The sequence below is a fragment of the Lepidochelys olivacea genome, assembly GCF_965140295.1.
Source record: "Lepidochelys olivacea isolate rLepOli2 genome assembly, chromosome: 21".
NCBI classification, from domain to species: domain Eukaryota; kingdom Metazoa; phylum Chordata; order Testudines; family Cheloniidae; genus Lepidochelys; species Lepidochelys olivacea.
In genome coordinates, this window is record NC_140431.1 from 14,382,597 (window position 1) to 14,403,193 (window position 20,597).

General features: G+C 48.5%; 2 protein-coding genes across 3 annotated transcripts in view; one reads left to right on the forward strand and one right to left on the reverse strand.

Moving 5' to 3' along the window:
- LOC311511061 (cryptochrome-1-like) overlaps positions 1 to 8,604 on the reverse strand; it is a 34,264-nt gene extending 25,660 nt beyond the window's left edge. Inside the window, exons 1-3 of the mRNA XM_084611352.1 lie at positions 8,561 to 8,604; positions 5,147 to 5,579; positions 3,540 to 3,656 (exon numbers count right to left, since the gene is read on the reverse strand). Coding sequence (XP_084467478.1) covers positions 3,540 to 3,656; positions 5,147 to 5,568 — 539 coding nt within the window. The 5' untranslated portion in view covers positions 5,569 to 5,579; positions 8,561 to 8,604. The remainder of the gene's footprint in view (positions 1 to 3,539; positions 3,657 to 5,146; positions 5,580 to 8,560) is intronic.
- UBE2T (ubiquitin conjugating enzyme E2 T) overlaps positions 1 to 20,597 on the forward strand; it is a 59,165-nt gene that overhangs the window by 17,663 nt on the left and 20,905 nt on the right. Inside the window, exon 1 of one of the 2 annotated variants that reach the window (XM_084611354.1) lies at positions 8,574 to 8,649. The exons of the other annotated variant lie outside the window; for it this stretch is intronic. The gene's annotated coding sequence lies outside the window, so the exon portion shown is untranslated. Of the gene's footprint in view, positions 1 to 8,573; positions 8,650 to 20,597 lie in introns of those variants that run through there. 2 annotated transcript variants of the gene reach the window in all.

A 20,597-nucleotide genomic window follows, 5' to 3' on the forward strand; every position in this document is an offset into this window, starting at 1 on the left:
TAATCAATCAATTCTATCCTTGCCACACCCCTGTGAGGGCCATGTTACAGATGGGAGCTCAAGCACAGGGTAGATTAAGTGACTGGCTTGTGGTTACACAGGAAGTCTGTGGCTGAGAAATTCCAGCCCAGTGCTCTGTCTACTACACCATCTTTCCTGCCCTGGTACAACTCCCCTCTGGATCACTAACTTCACTGCTTTCAGACCAAAATAAAAAAATGTATCTCTTTGACTCAGCTTCCCTCAGTAATATCTGCGTGCATGAGAGAAAACACACACGCACACAATGTACTCTCGTCTGCTACATCAGCAAGGTCTGATGAAGTAAATGCCCATGTAACCTTAATCCTGGCCCCTTGTGCATTAAATGAATAGAGTTTAGATCCCAAAGGGGCCACTGTGACCAGGTAGTAGAACCCCTGGCAAAACCCAGGCCACAGATTTTCACCAAGTGATTCCTGCATTAACCCTGTGATTTCTGGGTTAGCTACAGCGTATCTTTTAGAAAGAGACAGCCAAAGATTCCAGGTGATGGAGATTCCACCACATCCCTTAGTCAGTCATTCCCTTCCTCCTTCAAACGCACAACAGACCCACCAACGCTCAAGAAACCCACGCTAGTTACATCAGGTGGTGCCAACTACTATCCAGGGTCAAACTTCCCATTCCTAAGCAAGCTCACAGAAAAGTTAGCTAAATGCAAACTACAAGCTCATCTAACTGAATCCAATAATCTAGACCTGGCAGCATTTGGATTCAGGCCCAGAGAGGGGACTGAAACTGCTTTAGTGGCACAGATGGATGATCTCCTTATGTCAATCGATGAAGGACAAACATCCATTTTCATCCTCCTGGACCTCTCTGCAGCATTCAACACTGTCAACCATTGGGCACCACTGTCTCACCTGAGAGAGGTGGCAGGGAAACAGGGCAGTACACTAAAATGGTTTCAGTACTTCCTGGAGGGATGCACCCAACAAGAAGTGATGGGAAACTAAACCTCCACTATTAGACCTCTCACCTGTGGAATGCCACAGATATCAATTCTCTCTCCAGGACTTTACCACACTGACATGCAGCCACTAGGTGAACTGGTCAGAAAACATGGACTCAGCTGCCAGCAATATGATGGTGACACACAGCTCTATCCATCCTTCACCACATATGACCACACGACTACCACCAAGATGGCCCAGTGCTTGGATGAAATCAGCTCATAGATGAAGTGTAGCTGGCGGAAGCTGAACCCGAGCAAGACAGAGGTGATGCTGGTGGGCAGAGCATTTTGAAGAATTTGGTTGAAGGTTCACAGCCACAGTTGGTCAGTTCAGTTCACAGTCAGGAGTACTCTTGGACTCCTTGGTGACGCTAGGCTCTCAGACAGCAGCACTCACAAGTAATGCTTTCTATACTGTCCAATTGGTTAGGAGACTCTGTCCCATCCTGGTGATGATAACCTGGCTTGTATTCAAGACTTTGTCACTTCTCAGTTGGACTACAGCAATGCAACACACCTGGGCATGAGCTTCAGCACTTAAAAAACAGAATTAGTCCAGAACACGGCTAAGTGTCTCCTTAGCATCACAGGCTACCTGGAATATATGACACCCATCCTCTGTTCCCTATACGAGCTTGCCATAGAATGTTGAATCCAGTTCAAGGTCTCAGTCCTTATCTTCGAGGCACTCCATGGCATGGCCCACAGTATCAAAAAGAGCCTAAAGCTCCAGGATGTAGACTGTGGTCAACAAATCCACTCCTCTAGTCCAATGGAACTATCTACTGTAAGGGTAAGGCTTGTCTGAGCAGGAGACAGAACTTCCTTGGAGGTCAGACTGAGACAGTGGAATGAACTCCCACAGGAACTAAGACCCATCACAAACCATATCACCTTCCACTCCAAGAGACCTTGCCTTCTCTAACAAGCACATAGTAACATGTATTTTTTTTAAAAATATCTATTAAACAAGATATTCTACTGCATATGCTTTTCCCTGGGGGAGAGAATGAGAGACCAAGCAACACCCGATGGATGATTGTCACTGCTTAATGCACTGCGGGATGGTGCTGAGATATTATGATGAGACGCATGACATAAGACTTATATAGAATAGAGTTGTTCCAGTGGTTAATTACCTTCACTTGTAAAAATCTATCTGATTATGTCTAGCTTCAACTTCCAGCCATTGACTCATGTCATGCCTATGTCTGCTAGATGAAAGAGTGTTCTGCTAATAGAAGACACCTCCTGAAGTAGGTCTTTATAGATCATGACCAAGTCACTGTCTTCTCTTGGATGAACGAAATAGCTTGTGCTTCATTAATGTCTCACTGCAGTGCAGGTTTTCCAGACCTCAAATTAAGCTTGTAGCTCTTCCCTGAACCCCTTCAATTATTTCAACATCCTTTTTAAAGTATGGACACCAGAAGTGGACACAGTATCCCAATAATGGTCTCACCAATGTCACATACAGAGGTAATGCCACCAATATTCCCTTGCTTACACAGGCAAGTATCACGGTCTTTTTGTTCTGTGTTTGCCCAGTGCCTAGCACAATGGGGACCCAGTCCATAACTTGGTCTCCTAGGTGCTATAAAATAAATAATAAATAAAAATAATAATGCAGTATTAATTATTATTATTATTTTAGCCCTCTTAGCCACAGCTGCACATTCTTTATACATACAACCCGCTATTTAATTACATGTTCAAATAATGCAATATATCATCTAATAGCGCAGAGGTGGGCAAACTATGGCCTGCGGGCCACATCCGGCCTACGGGACCCTCCTGTCCGGCCCCTGGCCCGGGAGGCTCACCCCCAGCCCCTCCCCCGCTGCTCCCCCTTCTCTGGGGGGGGGGGAGGGGGGCGCTGCGAGCTCCTGGGGCAGTGCAGCTGCAGAGCCCGGCCTGACCTGGCGCGGTAAGGGGGCAGAGAGCAGGGCAGGTTGGATAGAGGGAAGGGGAGTTGGGGTGGTGGTCGGCGGTGGATAGGGGTCGGGGCGGTCAGAGGGCAGGGAACAGGGGAGTTGAATGGGGGCAGGGGACCTGGGGGGGCAGTCAGGAAGGAGGGGGGGGTTGGATGGGGTGGCGGGGGGCAGTCAGGGGCAGGGGTTCCAGGGCAGTCAGGCGACAGGGAGAAGGGGTGGTTGGATGGAACAGGGGTCCAGGGGTAGCAGTAAGGAAGGAAAGGGGGAGGTTGGATGGAATGGCGGGGGGGGCAGGAGCAGTCAGGGGACAGAGAGAAGGGGTGGTTGGATGGGGCAGGGGTCCTGGGGGGGGGTTGGATGGGGCAGGAGTCCCAGAGAGGCGCGGTCAGGGGGCGAGAAGGGGGGGCAGATAGGGGTGGCGGGCCATGCCCCCATCCCCTAACCAGCTCTCCATACAATTTTCGAAACCCGATGTGGCCCTCAGGCCAAAATGTTTGCCCACCCCTGCGATAGTGTCATTTAAACTGGCCAAATCCTTCCCTTGTGATGACAAGAGAGAAAGAGCTCTTTACTGGGTTGTCTATTTTTGCTGTATGAAAATTACTTACTGGAAATCCTCAGCTGTAAGGTTTCGTACAGGCATGTCAGGGTCCCCGAGTACAGAGAGAATATGAAGAAATCTTTTGTATGTCAAGGGGGGAGTCCCACCATTCATGTCCAAAATCCTGAACAAGACAAGACAAGAGCACTTGTAGTATGAATATAAACCAAGTAGAAAATGGAAGTGGCAGGTGTCAGTCATGCAGGCAGAGCTGATGAATAAACTGGCTATAGCATAGAGATGGAACATGCCTGTAATGAGGTTACCGGTACAGATGTCACAGTCCGGTGCGTTCATGCAAAGCCCCACTGACTTCAGTGGAATTCTGTGCAAGTGTCCAGGTTCACTTGGACCAATCCACTTGCAGGGTTGCAAGTTTTACAATTTTTAAAACACAATATGAACAGAACTGGAAAGACTTGGTTACCCATGTTGGTTTCCAAAATGTTTTTTATTTTCAAATCCACTTAAAATCTTTGCACTAGCAAGAAATTTAAAACAAAATGGAATTCTCCTGGCCACAGATGACACCTGCAAGAACGAAAGGCCACACAACTCTTTTTGTGGGATGTGGGATGTAGAGGAGTGGAGGAGAAATCAGCCTTATGATGGAAGATAGTGACCACTCAAGGCCTCAATCATGCAATTTGCTTTGTGGGGGCAGAGCCCAGCACCCAGATGGAGTGCCAGTGACTAAAATGGGCCTCTCTACTGCCACAGGGAATTCTCCCCATGGAGAACAAGATGTAGTTTCAGAACATGAGAGATTTCCATCTCTCCATAGCAACCACGAGCAATCATAAATTTAATCCTCTAGCCCAAAACAATTGAATTAACCTATCTACTAGCAATCCTCAAAACATGCAGACAGGGGAAGTTAAAATGTTGATGGTGCCCTCCTTTGCTGTCACTTCTGTCCAGCAATCAATTACTGAGGCCCCAATCCTGTAAAGGCTTATCCACGCAAATATGTTTATACATGCAAATACCCCTTTGAATTCAACAGGGTGCTTCACATATACAGATTTGCTCACATGCGCAAGTTTCTACAGGATCAGGGGTTTATTAATTAATAATGCAAAACACGATTTGATCTCCAAAATTCGTAATGAATCTCTTGTATCTGCAGCCATTCAGTTTTGAATAAACCGCAAACAGTATCTGATTGGTGGTGTTTGCATTTTCATTTCTTTTGTGGGCAAAAAGTTAAGCTGATTAGAAAACCCCTCATGCTTGAAAATAAACACTGATATAATCAGATGAAATGGGTAAAAAAACCATAATTGCACCCTTCCCTGGCGATTTAGATTTTGTTTTTTAAAGAGTAGATTATATAAAGGATTGAACTAAACCCAATAGCCAAAGGGTGCATATTAATAAAACATTTACATTATAACTAGCAAACCAAGTCACAGCCCCAATTCCAATTCATGTGCATTCCCTCCTCTACTCTTTATTGACGGGCACACAATGTTACATTCACCCCAGGAAGCTCAACCCTCTAAAAGCTCAAACATTAGAATCTACAAGAATCAGAATCACTAGGCATTTCCCACCGATATTTGTTAAAGCTAAACATAAACAAAAGATCGTTGCCCTGTGGCAGTTACGTACCGTCTGATGTCATACAGAGTGTGGCCCATCAAAGAAAGCACATCAAATCCCATCTCTCCCCCCAGAACTTGTATGGTCCTCTCCATCTCTTTGTAAAATGGTTCAATCTCAGCATCTAGAGTCACCTGGGTAATGTTCCACATTTTAACACGGTCTCGAAGAACCGACTCATACTCTCCTTGAATAACCAGTAAGCAAGAGCCCAGTTTAGTTAGGTTCCTCTGCAGATCCTCGAGAGACTGCAGCAGGAAATGCCAGCGCAGAGTTCCCATATTCATTGCAGACATCAGGAACTTTCTATCCAGAATGTATACTGGATACACAACCTCTGAGGACTCCAGTGCGGCCAGCAGAGTTGGGTTGTCATGGAGCCGAAGTCCCTTCCGGAAGAGATGAATGGTCCGGTGAGGCATGTTGGGCATTTACTGGAGATCTGTAAAAGAGGGAATTCCTGAAGTGGAGGGATTTCCAAATCCCCATTAAAGAGGGAAGCCCATTAACAGCTAAAACCGAACTTTGAACAGTTGACAGAACTGTAAGAGAACTGATCAATACACACAGCACATTAGCACTGCCAGAAGCTTTCCGCAATTACACTGGGCAGGCTCTAGATTAATATATGACACCTTGCTACACGGGCACAGCAGAGACAGTGAGATTCTTGGGGAAGTGTTACAACAAAAGTAATATCAAACAGCTGGAACAGAGCATCAGATAGGCACATTTGTTCTTACAGATGTAATGAACCCCCCCCCCACCAAAACACACATTCCTCCCCTCCTATTTCCCATTACACACTTCCCCACATAAAATGTACCAGTCTCCCACAAAGCAACGTATCTCCCTTCATTACAAATCAGCAGAGAATCAAAATCAGACGAAACTCTTTCCCGTCTTCCCCCTCCACTCTGGCATAGCGCCCAGCCTTCAGCAATAGTAATAACTAGATCTGGTGCAAACTTTTTGATAGGACAGTTTCCCTTCGAAAAATGCAGTTTTGTTGAAATGGAAACATTTCGTGGGCACATGTCAACTTGGATGAAATTATTCTATGGGGTAAAGTCAAAATGTTTACTTTGGATTCATTTCCTTTAGACTTTTAATATAATATAAAACATTAAACATAATTAATATTATGTGCATATATTATATTTAGGGTTTTAATATAAACATCTAAACAAAACAAATCACAATGAAATGGCTTGATACTGTAGGAACTGATGTTTTGACACTATCAAAACACGTTTTGCCAGAATCGTTGTTTCGTGGAAATTTTCAGCTTTTCATTCCAAAACTAATAGCTAGTTTTTATCTATCACTTTTTATCTGCAGATCTCAGATCACTTTATACCATTATCCCCATTTTACAGAAGGGAAAACGAGGTACAGAGAGGGAAAGTGATTTGCCCAAGGTCACCCAGCAGACCAGTTGCAGGTCCAGGAATGCACATTCAGGGCACATTCAGGAGGATGCCACTCTGGGAGTGGGACTGTCACTTCTAAGAGAGGAGGGGCTGCCCCACCCTCACAGAGGATTTCAGTATTGGGATAGGGGTTAGTAGGATCCTCATATCACAGCTGGGGGAGGGGAGGCCTGGAGGACCCATCTCTAACTACCACTTAAGGGAGGCTCCTGCTCCACTATCCATGGAGGGGCAAAGGGCCAGGGGATCCTAGTGTTTGTGCGTGCGTGTGATAGAAGGGGAGGAGGGATTGTGTGTCTTTCTCTGTATGGGCAGTGCCCAGCACCATTGGTCCTGTGCCGGGAGCCATCTCACTGCTTGGGGGGGGGACAGGGCAGGAGGCCCCCTTGCCACCGCTGGGGGAGCTCACTGCTGGGGGGGACAGGGTGGGGGGGACAGGGCAGGAGGCCCCATTGCCACCCCTGGGGGGATCTCGCTGCTTGGGGGGGAAAGGACAGGAGGCCCCCTTGCCACCACTGGGGGAGCTCACTGCTGGGGGAGACAGGGCAGGAGGCCCCATTGCCACCGCTGGGGGGATCTCGCTGCTTGGGGGGGGACAGGGCAGGAGACCCCTTTGCCACCGCTGGGGGGATCTCGCTGCTGGGGGGGGAGAGGGCAGGAGGCCCCCTTGCCACCGCTGGGGGGGATCTCGCTGCTTGGGGGAGACAGGGCAGGAGGCCCCCTTGCCACCGCTGGGGGGGATCTCGCTGCTTGGGGGGGACAGGGCAGGAGGCCCCCTTACCACCCCTGGGGGGATCTTGCTGCTTGGGGGGGACAGGGCAGGAGGCCCCCTTGCCACCCCTGGGGGGATCTCGCTGCTTGGGGGAGACAGGGCAGGAGGCCCCCTTGCCACCGCTGGGGGGATCTCGCTGCTTGGGGGGGGAAAGGACAGGAGGCCCCCTTGCCACCGCTGGGGGGATCTCGCTGCTTGGGGGGGGAAAGGACAGGAGGCCCCCTTGCCACCGCTGGGGGGATCTCGCTGCTGGGGGGGGAGGGCAGGAGGCCCCATTGCCACCCCTGGGGGGATCTCGCTGCTTGGGGGGGGAAAGGACAGGAGGCCCCCTTGCCACTGCTGGGGGGATCTCGCTGCTGGGGGGGGAGGGCAGGAGGCCCCATTGCCACCCCTGGGGGGATCTCGCTGTTTGGGGGGGACAGGGCAGGAGGCCCCCTTTCCACCCCTGGGGGGATCTCGCTGCTTGGGGGGGGACAGGGCAGGAGGCCCCCTTGCCACGCCTGGGGGGATCTCGCTGCTTGGGGGGGACAGGGCAGGAGGCCCCCTTGCCACCGCTGGGGGGATCTCGCTGCTGGGGGGGGACGGACAGGGCAGGAGGCCCCCTTGCCACCCCTGGGGGGATCTCGCTGCTTGGGGGGGGACAGGGCAGGAGGCCCCCTTGCCACCCCTGGGGGGATCTCGCTGCTGGGGGGGACAGGGCAGGAGGCCCCCTTGCCACCCCTGGGGGGATCTCGCTGCTTGGGGGGGGACAGGGCAGGAGGCCCCCTTGCCACCCCTGGGGGGATCTCGCTGCTTGGGGGGGACAGGGCAGGAGGCCCCCTTGCCACCGCTGGGGGGATCTCGCTGCTGGGGGGGGACGGACAGGGCAGGAGGCCCCCTTGCCACCCCTGGGGGGATCTCGCTGCTTGGGGGGGACAGGGCAGGAGGCCCCCTTGCCACCGCTGGGGGGATCTCGCTGCTGGGGGGGGACGGACAGGGCAGGAGGCCCCCTTGCCACCCCTGGCGGGTGAGGACCCCACCGCTGGGGGCAGGAGCAATTCCCCACGCTCACTGAGCGGAGAGTCCCAGCTGTTTCGTGGAGGGGCGTGGTGGAGCGGCGGCGACCACGTGGTCCCCTTGGAGGCGCGGGGGGGGGGGGGGTTCGGAATGTCCCACGCTCGCTGGGAGGAGGGGTAGGGAGAGCCCATTGTTCTTTGGGGGGAGGGGGGGGCTTGTTACCTGCCTCGCTCCACGGCCCCGGCGTCTCCAGCAGAGCCGGCCTCGCTTCCTGCTTCCGCCGGCGGCGCCGCCCCTGGGAGGCCGCCACGGTCCGTGCTGCCCGGCGAGCCTGGGCGTGACAGGGGCGATGGGGGACCCCGGGGGGGATCTATGGGGGGACTCCTGGGGGAGCTATGGGGGACCCCCGGCGGGGGGAGGGACTGGGGGAGCTATGGGGGAATCCCGGGGGAGGGACTGGGGGGAGCTATGGGGGACTCCTGGGGGGGGGGGTTGGGGGAGCTATGGGGGAATCCCGGGGGAGGGAGGGACTGGGGGGAGCTATGGGGGACTCCTGGGGGGGGGGGTTGGGGGAGCTATGGGGGACCCCCGGCGGGGGGAGGGACTGGGGGGAGCTATGGGGGACTCCTGGGGGGGGGTTGGGGCAGCTATGGGGGACTCCTGGTGGGGGGAGGGACTGGGGGGAGCTATGGGGGACTCCTGGGGTGGGACTGGGGGGAGCTATGGGGGACTCCTGGGGGGGGGGTTGGGGGAGCTATGGGGGAATCCCGGGGAGGGACTGGGGGGAGCTATGGGGGACTCCTTGGGGGGGGTTGGGGGAGCTATGGGGGAATCCCGGGGAGGGACTGGGGGGAGCTATGGGGGGACTCCTGGGGTGGGTGGAGCTATGGGGGACCCCTGGTGGGGGGAGGGATGGACTGGGGGGAGCTATGGGGGAACTCCTGGGGTGGGGAAGCTATGGGGGACTCTTGGGGTGGGGGGGATGCAGGGAATGACACTGCTGGAGTCTGTCAGGACTATTCCATGGTGGATGATGATCCTGGGGCTGGGGAAGGTAAGAGAACTGGGGTGGGGCCATGGAGTCTGAGGGTGGGAATCAGCTCCTGGGTGTTTGATTGCTGAGGGGGAATTGTTGCGGGCAGGGAGTGACAGTGAGATCAGCACACGCTTTTTCCTCTTTTAAAGACAGATGGAAAATAGGAGGAGAAAAGTTGACATGGGCCATGCAGACCTTACACAATGCTTACAATTGTATATTGTCAGTGGGTTTCATTTTGATGAGTCCTAACCTTTCTTTATCAAGATTTAGATTTCAGAAGATAAGCTGCCTGACCCATAGCCCAGTTCCAAAAGAGGAAGGTTACTAGAATTCCTTGTTTGCAAGAGGAATAAGACCATTCCTAGGTTCAGATTTACAGTGGAGATGACAAAATCTGTAATAAGTTCTGAATTTATTTTTATTTTGCTGATGAATGAATGTTGGACCCATTGGTTTTGTTGTCCCCTCCCTCGTGGGGTCTCAGGGACCAGGCTCCAACCCAAGCCCGAACATCAACACTGCAATTTTCAGCCCCATAGTCTGAGCCTTGTGAGCCTGAGTCAGCTGACCCAAGCCAACCACGGGTGTTTTACTGCAGTGTGGATATATCCTTAGGGTTTTTCCCATTAGTTATTTTTATAGGGGTTTTATACTGAATTTTCCATGAACTGGTGACATGTTTCTCTAAGACATTTTACCCAGTTAAGATCAAGCCGGTTTCCTCAAAAGTATCTGGATTATATAAATAGTTTTTTGCAGGTCTGTTTTTTACAGACCAATAGCCTCTATGGTATGGCAAATACTGAATATTTTAAAAATTGCTATCTTAAGCAGGATTTCAACTGGTTGACACTTGCTAACGATGATGTAATTCAAACAGTTGAACTCAACTCTGTGGCTCGAAGGTAAGCCTTGCACCTGACTTATGCAAAGACCTTGGAGGGAATTGCTGCAAGGTGGAGCAAGCAAATTGGCAAATCAAGAGTAAGGCCGAGAAGCCTCTCCTCTCAGGTCAACAAGTCATCTGAGGGCAGAGTGACGTTCCAGAATCTCCAAGACTGATCACCTTGTGGAGAGGAAGTCACTAAATCAGCAAACGGGCCATTCCAAACTTTGATCCAGTCTCCCTGCATCTGAAGGTCCTCTAGAAAGAAGTGCTGAACCATCACTGTCTGGCTCCTTGTCTGTAGTTCCAACTCCTATCCTACAAGGTCCAGAAGGCTGCAAGAGATGAATAGTGTGCAAATCCACCGTCAGTTTAAATTAGCTGTTACCACTCAAGAAAGATTTTGGAGTCATCGTGGATAGTTCTCTGAAAACTATCAGAGAACTCAATTTGCAGCAGTAGTCAAAAAAAGCTAACAATGTTAGAAACCATTAGCAAAAGGATAGATAATAAGACAGTAAATGCCCCTCTATAAATCCAGGGTATGTCCACACCTTGAATACTGTGTGCAATTCTGGTCGCCCCATCTCAAAAAAGATATATTAGAATTGGAAAAAGTTCAGAAAAGGGCAACATAAATGATTAGGGGTATGGAACAGCTTCTGTATGAGGACAGATTAATAAGAATAGGATTGTTCATCTTGAAAAAGATGACTTAAGGTGGGATATGATAGACGTCTATAAAATCATGAATGGTTTGGAGAAAGTGAATAGGGAAGTATTGTTTACCCCTTCACATAACACAAGAACTAGGGAGTCACCCAATGAAATTAACAGGCAGAAGGTTTGAAGGAAACAGAAGGAAGTACTTCACACCATGCACAGTCAACCTGTGGAACTTGTTGCCAGGGGATGTCCTGAAGGCCAAAAGTATAAGTGAGTTCAAAAAAAGAATTAGATATGTTCTTGGAGGATAGGTCCATCAGTGGCTATTAGCCAAGATGGGCAGGGATGCAACCCCATGCTCTGGGTATCCCTAAACCTCTGACTGCCAGAAGCTGGGACTGGACGACGGGTGGATCACTAAAAAAATTGCCCTGATCCATTCATTCTCTCTGAAGCATCTGGCCCGAGCCTTTGTCGGAAGATAGGATACTGGGCTAGACTGGACCATTTGTCTGACCCAGTCTGGCCGTTCTTATGTTTAAATTTCTGTTAGCTGTGAGACATCCCAGTCTTTTAATTTCTTTTTTGTCTGGCTCTGAAAGCGTGGCTGTCGGCGTGCATGGAGAGTTTTGCCTGGGCTTGCTTTAAGCCATGAGAACACATTTTCAACCTCATAACGATATACATGAAATTACAACCTGTAACATTACTGTAACAACAATGCTTAGTGCATCATGAGCCTTCCAAAGACACCCGACATGACAAACCTTGCACTGGATACCACACAATCATATTATAAGGATGAACATGGGGGCGCAGGGTGTTCCCCTGAGATAGAGAGTGTCACAGGGACCCTCTGAGTTACCCTCCCTGGATCACTTCCTACCACTGCTTCTCTCTGCTTCTGGTCCCAGATAGCGGAAAAGAAAACCAAACCATCATCCCCGAGCAAGCTCACAGTTCAGTCCTGCTACTTCAGGGAGGTGTGTCTAGCCTCTTGGCAGAAGCCTTCAGGGTAGCTCTGTACTGTTTTCCAGCCTTCTGAGCTGGGCTTGCTCCCTTTTCAATCTTTTCTCCAATTGGCGCATGCTCTGTAGGTTTAACGGGCTAGCTGGGCCCAGTATTGTCCTAACCCCTTCCATCCCAGTATGGGGTTTGTATATACCATTACAAAAGGGTTAGGGTTTGCCTACGTGGGTAAGTTATACCAGTATAAGGTAAGGTGTGAATTCAACGTGCTGTAGTTATATCATTAGAATCATAGAATATCAGGGTTGGAAGGGACCCCAGAAGGTCATCCAGTCCAACCCCCTGCTCAAAGCAGGACCAATTCCCAGTTAAATCATCCCAGCCAGGGCTTTGTCAAGCCTGACCTTAAAAACCTCTAAGGAAGGAGATTCTACCACCTCCCTAGGTAACGCATTCCAGTGTTTCACCACCCTCTTAGTGAAAAAGTTTTTCCTAATATCCAATCTAAACCTCCCCCACTGCAACTTGAGATCATTACTCCTCGTTCTGTCATCTGCTACCATTGAGAACAGTCTAGAGCCATCCTCTTTGGAACCCCCTTTCAGGTAGTTGAAAGCAGCTATCAAATCCCCCCTCATTCTTCTCTTCCGCAGACTAAACAATCCCAGCTCCCTCAGCCTCTCCTCATAACTCATGTGTTCCAGTCCCCTAATCATTTTTGTTGCCCTTCGCTGGACTCTCTCCAATTTATCCACATCCTTCTTGAAGTGTGGGGCCCAAAACTGGACACAGTACTCCAGATGAGGCCTCACCAATGTCGAATAGAGGGGAACGATCACGTCCCTCGATCTGCTCGCTATGCCCCTACTTATACATCCCAAAATGCCATTGGCCTTCTTGGCAACAAGGGCACACTGCTGACTCATATCCAGCTTCTCGTCCACTGTCACCCCTAGGTCCTTTTCCGCAGAACTGCTGCCTAGCCATTCGGTCCCTAGTCTGTAGCTGTGCATTGGGTTCTTCCGTCCTAAGTGCAGGACCCTGCACTTATCCTTATTGAACCTCATCAGATTCCTTTTGGCCCAATCTTCCAATTGGTCTAGGTCCTTCTGTATCCTATCCCTCCCCTCCAGCGTATCTACCACTCCTCCCAGTTTAGTATCATCCGCAAATTTGCTGAGAGTGCAATCCACACCATCCTCCAGATCATTTATGAAGATATTGAATAAAACCGGCCCCAGGACCGACCCTTGGGGCACTCCACTTGATACCGGCTGCCAACTAGACATGGAGCCATTGATCACTACCCGTTGAGCCCGACAATCTAGCCAGCTTTCTACCCACCTTATAGTGCATTCATCCAGCCCATACTTCCTTAACTTGCTGACAAGAATACTATGGGAGACCGTGTCAAAAGCTTTGCTAAAGTCAAGAAACAATACATCCACTGCTTTCCCTTCATCCACAGAACCAGTAATCTCATCATAAAAGGCGATTAGATTAGTCAGGCATGACCTTCCCTTGGTGAATCCATGCTGGCTGTTCCTGATCACTTTCCTCTCATGCAAGTGCTTCAGGATTGATTCTTTGAGGACCTGCTCCATGATTTTTCCAGGGACTGAGGTGAGGCTGACTGGCCTGTAGTTCCCAGGATCTTCCTTCTTCCCTTTTTTAAAGATTGGCACTACATTAGCCTTTTTCCAGTCATCCGGGACTTCCCCGGTTCGCCACGAGTTTTCAAAGATAATTAGAGCTCCCCATGTGGAAACTTACTCCGGTTTAAGAATGACTATTTTGGTTTAGCTTTAACCTCTGCCAAAATAACTAGCTAAATAGAAAAAAACACTCTTATACTGGAGTAAGTGTCCACATGTGGAGCTCTATTGGTGTAACTACAGCACTTTAAATTCACACCTTGTCTTACATCAGTGTAATTTCCCTCTGTAGACAAACAATAAGAAGGATGCTTTATTATTGGCTCTGAGGATCATCTGATGACCTGGTTTCAGTATTGGGCTACTTGATTCAAATTATAGATTTGATTGACTTTGGTCAAATTCTTTAGTAACAATCGATAACCAAACACAGCTACCTACTGAGGAACTTACTTTTGGTACTAATCTGTTGATACAAGTCCAATCCAATATTGAGGCATGACTTGTTGATTTGATGGAGTTATTTGTTTAGTACTAATAATGATAGTTTAGCTTCAGTGATAATTTTTTGCTTGTTTTTTAAATCTTAATTTAAGAGTTTTAATACAATTTATAAAAAAGAAGCTGGTACTGATTGCTTTCAATAAGCAACATGGGTCCAGAACCTTTAAGGGCCTAAACTGGATACCAGCCTGTTAGATTAAAAGCCAGACCAGAACCCCCCAATAAGTTTATGGTTCTCACAAAATGCATTGGATGACTGGGGTATATGGGGGTAGCAGGCCTGGGGACATGGCCATGGACCTGTAGTGCTGTCCCATAGGACGTGGTGGTGGGTGGAGCAGAGATTGGCTCACATGGGGTTCACTCCGGAGGGGGATTGGGCAGGGACAGGGAGGGTCAGTAAGGATCACAGTAACATCATTATTGCTATATTGGATATAGAAGCAGACTGGATGGGAGCAGGGTTCCCCCTAAAAACACTGCAAATACCCCATGGCCATGAGTCTGGCCCGGTGAGAGAGAGTGTCATTTCCTGGTTTGCTTGCAGCCTTGTTAAGCATGTTTCATGTTATTTACCTCCTTCCTGGTGATCCTTGGGCCCTTCCCAGAATCAGCTGCTATCTCCTTTCTGGGGATCTTCAAGCGATTTGCGAGGATCAGCCCTGGCTCCTTCCTGAGGATCTCTCCTATGTGGCACCAGCTTCCTTATATAACAAGAAATTGAAGAACAGGGTCATCAGACAGAATTTAGGTCACTCCAGCTCTGCTGGCAAAGGCTGCAATTGAGATTATACAATTTCATGTGACTAATACAAGCAGAGGGAGGAACCTTTAGTAAGCTTTAAACAGTCAGATTACAATAGGTCGGCTTAGGACCTCAGGGCAGAATCCACAAGCAAAAAGAAATGCAGCCTCATTTCCTCTATATCAGCTGGTATACTTTTATGTATTTTGGCGAATTTTAAAATGTTTGTCCCGAATGCATTAAAGAGCTGAGTTGATACTGGGGCTGGCAGCATCAGCAGTAAAGACATCAGATTTTCTTCCCGTGAAGTGCTCACATCCTCTAGTGAGTGGGTTTGGGTTAGTTAACTGCTTTGCCGTGATGTCATGATAGTGCTTTTTTTTGGTCTCATTTTTTTTCAAAGAGAAATTACTGAAAAATTGATAGGAAATGTATTATAAACTAGATCTAATAGCCCCACACTGCACTGTTGTTTTTAAATGCTGCTATTCTATACTCGGATTTGATCAGCACGTTCAAAGCTCATATGGGACACACAAGACTGAAAGGCGGTTGAGCAGTTATTGGCTAGGGAGCTCCATGCCTTCTGACATAACCAAAGAAACCTCTCTCCAGTCAGTGGTTCTCAACCTGTGGCCTGCAGACCACTTGTGGCCCAATCAGCACAGAGCTGCAGCCCATGTGACATCATGCTCAGGACCATTCAGGTAGTATTGGATGCGGTCCACAGTGGTAAATAGGTTGAGAACCAATGATAGTAGGACAGTGTTCGGAGCTTTAATAATCTATGAGAAAAGACGTCATTTGGGTCTCGACACCAGGAAAATGATCTGTAGCTGCCAGCTTCTTATTACACGGTGTCAGCCCATTACAGAAAGTGTATTTTAGAGAGAACAAAACCTATCAGACATTTTCAACATCACTTTATGGCTGTGGAAAAGCTGTGGCTGAAGAAGTGAGGTGTAAGATTAGCTTTGTAAGTGGTAAGACCCATAGTCACTGTTTTGTTACACCCTCTTGGGTCATTTGCTGAGAAAGCTTTGCCCTTTAGCTTGACAGTTTCATAGTTCATGGAGAGAGGGAGGCTTGGGCCAGTTCCTTAAGCATTAAAGATTAGAGCTGAGATTTAATAAAAATCACCAGAAACAGCAAGTCCTGGGAAGTGTAAAGATACTCACTTTGAAATGTTAACCCCCTGTTAAATAGAGATATGAGGATGACATTACTGTATAATGTTTCTCTAAAAGCTCATTGTTGTAATAATTACTGTTTTGTCTCTGATATTTACATGGCAAAGATTTGTAAACCTGTTCAAACTTCCTAAATAAAGAGTTTAAAAAAAATTAGTGCAGAGGTAGAATCTGAACCGCTGTGTTATGGGGAGCTAGCATAGTGAGCAGAGTGCTAGGGTGATGAACTCTCAACCAATGACAGTGTGGAGATGGGCTGTTGCATTCTGGATCAATTAAAGCTTTTTATAATGTTGGGGTGCTCATTCCTAGAGTGAATGGCAGTAATCCAACCTGGAGAGCATGAAAACATAAAATATGGCCAGGTCAGCGCTTTACAGGATGGGTTGCCGTCTTCTAGCCAGCAGCAGATTGAAGATGGCATTTTTAACATCCTTTAAAGACTCTCCCTTTCCTTTTGCATCTGAATGGGATCTTTTTGAGGTGGTGTCTGTTGTGTACAAATGATAGGATGTGCTGTTTGTAACTTAATGGCTTTTCTCCATCGGCTGCCATGGCACCTTATGCTGCTGTGATCTTGTTGGCTATTGCAAGCTAAAGAAGTTTGGGTACATGGATGGGATACCACCTACAAATACCTAAATTAATTATAGAAGATGGAGAGACACTAGACCAGTCCGGCTTCCAGTGCAGGATTGAACCATACACTTCAATATCTAGTGTTTTGCCTCAAGATTTAGTCCTAAATTTAATTTGAATGTGGTGGTAGCATGGATTCACTTCAGCCTGACTCTTGTGAGTTTGAAATGCACAGTTCACTTTTTTGCAAATAATTCACCTTCAGATAAACATTGGTCCTCCACAAACATGTATATAGATATCCCTTTGCAAATGCTTTGATCCTTGAATTTCATACAGTGGAACCTAGTTTATCATCATCACACTTGTTTCCTGGACACCATATTGCCTCATAAAGCAACACCATTGTCTGAAACATAGACCAAGGCCACGGTGCACCACACTTACTGAAGGGCTCTGGGCTGGGTTGAATAAATGCTGCACTTATGTAATTTTTAACCAGTCATTTGAACTGGATTTCTTTTTTGTTTATATATTACTGGGGAAAGTATTAGTGTGGCTAGTTTTAATAGTAAGGGCACCTTCAAATCAATTGGAGTATGTCTACCCAGCAGGAAGCAGGTGGAATTCCCAGCTTGGGTAGATGTACCCACTAGCACCTAAATACAGCAGCGTGGGCCAGCTGCCTGAGTCCATACCTAGAGTGGCAGGTGAGATTGCACATGGGCAGCCAGCCTCTGCAACTACACGGCTATTTTTAGGTGCTAGTTGAACAGAACCAGCGCATGTACATTACACCTCCCACCTGCTGTGTAGACAAACCCGCATATGTAATATAAAAATAAACAATGGGATACTGTATTCATATTCTATTTTCATGTTTAATGCAGTAAAGAAAACAATTTGTGAATTTGTCCGAATCAGCTACAGAATTCCCACCTTCCTGCACCAGAGAAAGCACGGATAGCAGGCACCATTGCATGTGGATTGCTTCAGAATACAAAGGAATTATGTACAGGGCCCTGTCTACCTCAGGATGCACTAGGACCAGATTCTGTGGCTAGGCCCCCTAAATTCAATTGCAAGGACTCCCTAATTCTGCAGCAAACCTACCAAACAATGTGTTATATGCCCTTATCTATGCCAAGCCACAGAGAGTATGTTATAGAGTTTAGGTACCTATCCTGTTCTCTAGCTTGTTACAATGCATACTTTGTGCTCTGGAGGTCCCCAATTCATTCCTTGGAATCACATAAGGTGGCAGCTGTTATATTAATTCACTGTATACCCAGGAAATACCCCATCCCCAGTCATCCAACAGCAGCAGCTCGAGCTGAAAATAGTCTCTGAATTACAATTCTTGGATGTTTAGTTTCAATGATAGATTGGTTTCGTTGTGTTCTTCATTCAACGCTGCTCGGTGAAATCCAGCAGTTACAGTGTTGTCTGAGTGGCTTGGCTTAGAATTTCCTTCCTTCACAGCATGGGAGCTAGGAAACGGGGGGGACCTTGTCATCAGCGTCAGCAATTCATCTTCTCGGCCCCCCCAAGCCTTGGCTGCTGCTCCGGTCTCTAGGCTGCCTAGCAGCCCAGCCTGTGTTTTAGATTCCCCACACTTCCCTAGCTGAACTCTAGCTCTTGTTCCCTGTCCCATTCCTGCCCCTCCTCACTGAGGATACGTAATCCAATTTTCTCCCTTTTGTGAGGAAAGTTGTGGAGCGAGAGGCAGCTGCAGGCAGGTCCCAGTAGGGCAGGGAGGCAGAAAGTGAAAAGCTTAGTGTCTGGCAGCAGGAAAAGGATAAATTCAGCAGGAAAATGTGGATTTCTGCGGTATCTTGGAAAAATGCAAGATTCCACAACTGCAGGGTCCAGGACTCCACGGGCCCCAAGTGAGACGGCTGGGACAGTTTACATCTCGTAGAGCCATTGTTAGAGCTTCTCTGCAGATTCAAATAGGCGTCAGGTAAACCAGGGTTTGTCTACACATGCAAATTAATCTGGAATAAAATAGGGTATGAATTTAAAGAGGATTATCTATTCCCAATCAACTCACATATGGACACACTTATTCTGGAATAAACATGCTTTATTCCAAATTATTTCTTAATCAGTCTAATTGAGAACAAGGCACTCTTAGTTCAGAGTGAGCGTCCACACATGGAACTATTTAGGAATAGTTATTTGGGAATAGCTATTATGGCATAACTCCAATGTAGACAAGCCTGTACACACAGGTCATGTTTTGAGATTATTTTCCCAAATGTAAGAGCTAGAAATTTAATTTTGTAAACAAAAGCTGATATTCTGGAGCATGGTTCTATAGCAACGACTGAAGCTGATATCGCAGAATCACACAATACGTGGGGCCTTGTTTACTAAAATACCATGCACATATGGTGCTGTCTAAATAATAAGGCAATGGGTTAAATAAATGTTTGTTTGTCTGTATTAGGGCTGTTTTGTAGGCTGCAGCCTGTCTTTGTCCAGAAACATTTGAGGAATTCAATCATTAATTGAAATTTTATCTGAATTTTTAGGGAATCAGTTTACAAAGAATCACAAAGCCCAGGCTGAAGCCTCTGGAGACTGGTACAAACATTTACTAGGCTGAGACTTACAAATATCCAACCAGCCCTGCTTCCTGACTGCCCCGACCCCTATCCACACCCCTTCCCCCTGACAGGCCCCCCTGGGACTCCCACACCTATCCAACCCTTCCTGTTCCCCGTCCCCTGACCGCCCCCACCAGACCCCCGACCCATCCAACCCCCCCTGCTCCTTGTCCCCTGACCACCCCCTCCTAGGACCTCCGCCCCTAACCACCCCCCAGGACCCCACCCCCATCCAACCTCCCCTGCTCCCTGACAGGCCCCCCGGGACTCTCATGCCTATCCAACTGTTCCCTGCCCCCTTACCATGCCACTCAGAGCAGCAGGAGCTCGCAGCCCTGCAGCCTGGCCAGAGCCAGCCACACCGTGCTGCCCAGGAGGAGCAGCGGCCCAGAGAGCTGAGGCTGCGGGGCAGGGGGGACAGCAGGGGAGGGGCCGGGGACTACCCTCCCTGGCCGGGAACTCAAGGGTGAGGCAGGACGGTCCCACGGCCTGTAGTTTGCCCGCCTCTGCTTTAATGGATATCTTTGGTGTTTGATAAGCAAGGGAGCCATATAGCTGAACTTGGTCTGTTGTTGCCATCATGTAAAGAGAGACTAAAGCCCCATCTTCGTCCAGTTATAACTCAGTCAGAGTAGCAGCCGTGTTAGTGTGTATTCGCAAAAAGAAAAGGAGGACTTGTGGCACCTTAGAGACTAACCAATTTATTTGAGCACAAGCTTTCGTGAGCTACAGCTCACTTCATCGGATGCATAAAGTGGAAAATGCAGTGAGGATGTTTTATACACACTGAGCATGAAAAAATGGGTGTTGATCACTTCAACAGGTTTTCTCTCCCCCCACCCCACTCTCCTGCTGGTAATAGCTTATCTAAAGTGATCGCTCTCCTTACAATGTGTATGATAATCAAGGTGGGCCGTTTCCAGCACAAATCTAGGGTTTAACAAGAACAGCTGAGGAAGGGGGGGGGGAGGGTAGGAAAAAACAAGGGGAAATAGGTTACCTTGCATAATGACTTAACCACTCCCAGTCTCTATTCAAGCCTAAGTTTTTGGTTTTTTTTCTCACCCAGCGGCAGCGTGACTAACCCTGAGCATGCAAAATTTCATGAGTCAGGCTCCCCCAAATCACAAGATTTAAATATATATATATAAAAAATCCCAGGTCTCTTTCCCTTCGCCTTCTCACGTACAAGCTTTTGGGGGTGACGCGACTCTTGCTTCACGACGGGCGCCACCCTCCTGAGAGTGGCTGCAAACTGGGCTGGAGATCCTCAGGCAATCCCCTGACCATAGCAGCTGGGTCGAACCCCCCCGCCCCATATATTGATGTGTGTGTGCATGCACTCGCATGTGTCCAGGTTAAAGTGTGCAAACCCAGCCGGCCCCACGCACCCCGGGGGGCTGAACCCTCCCCG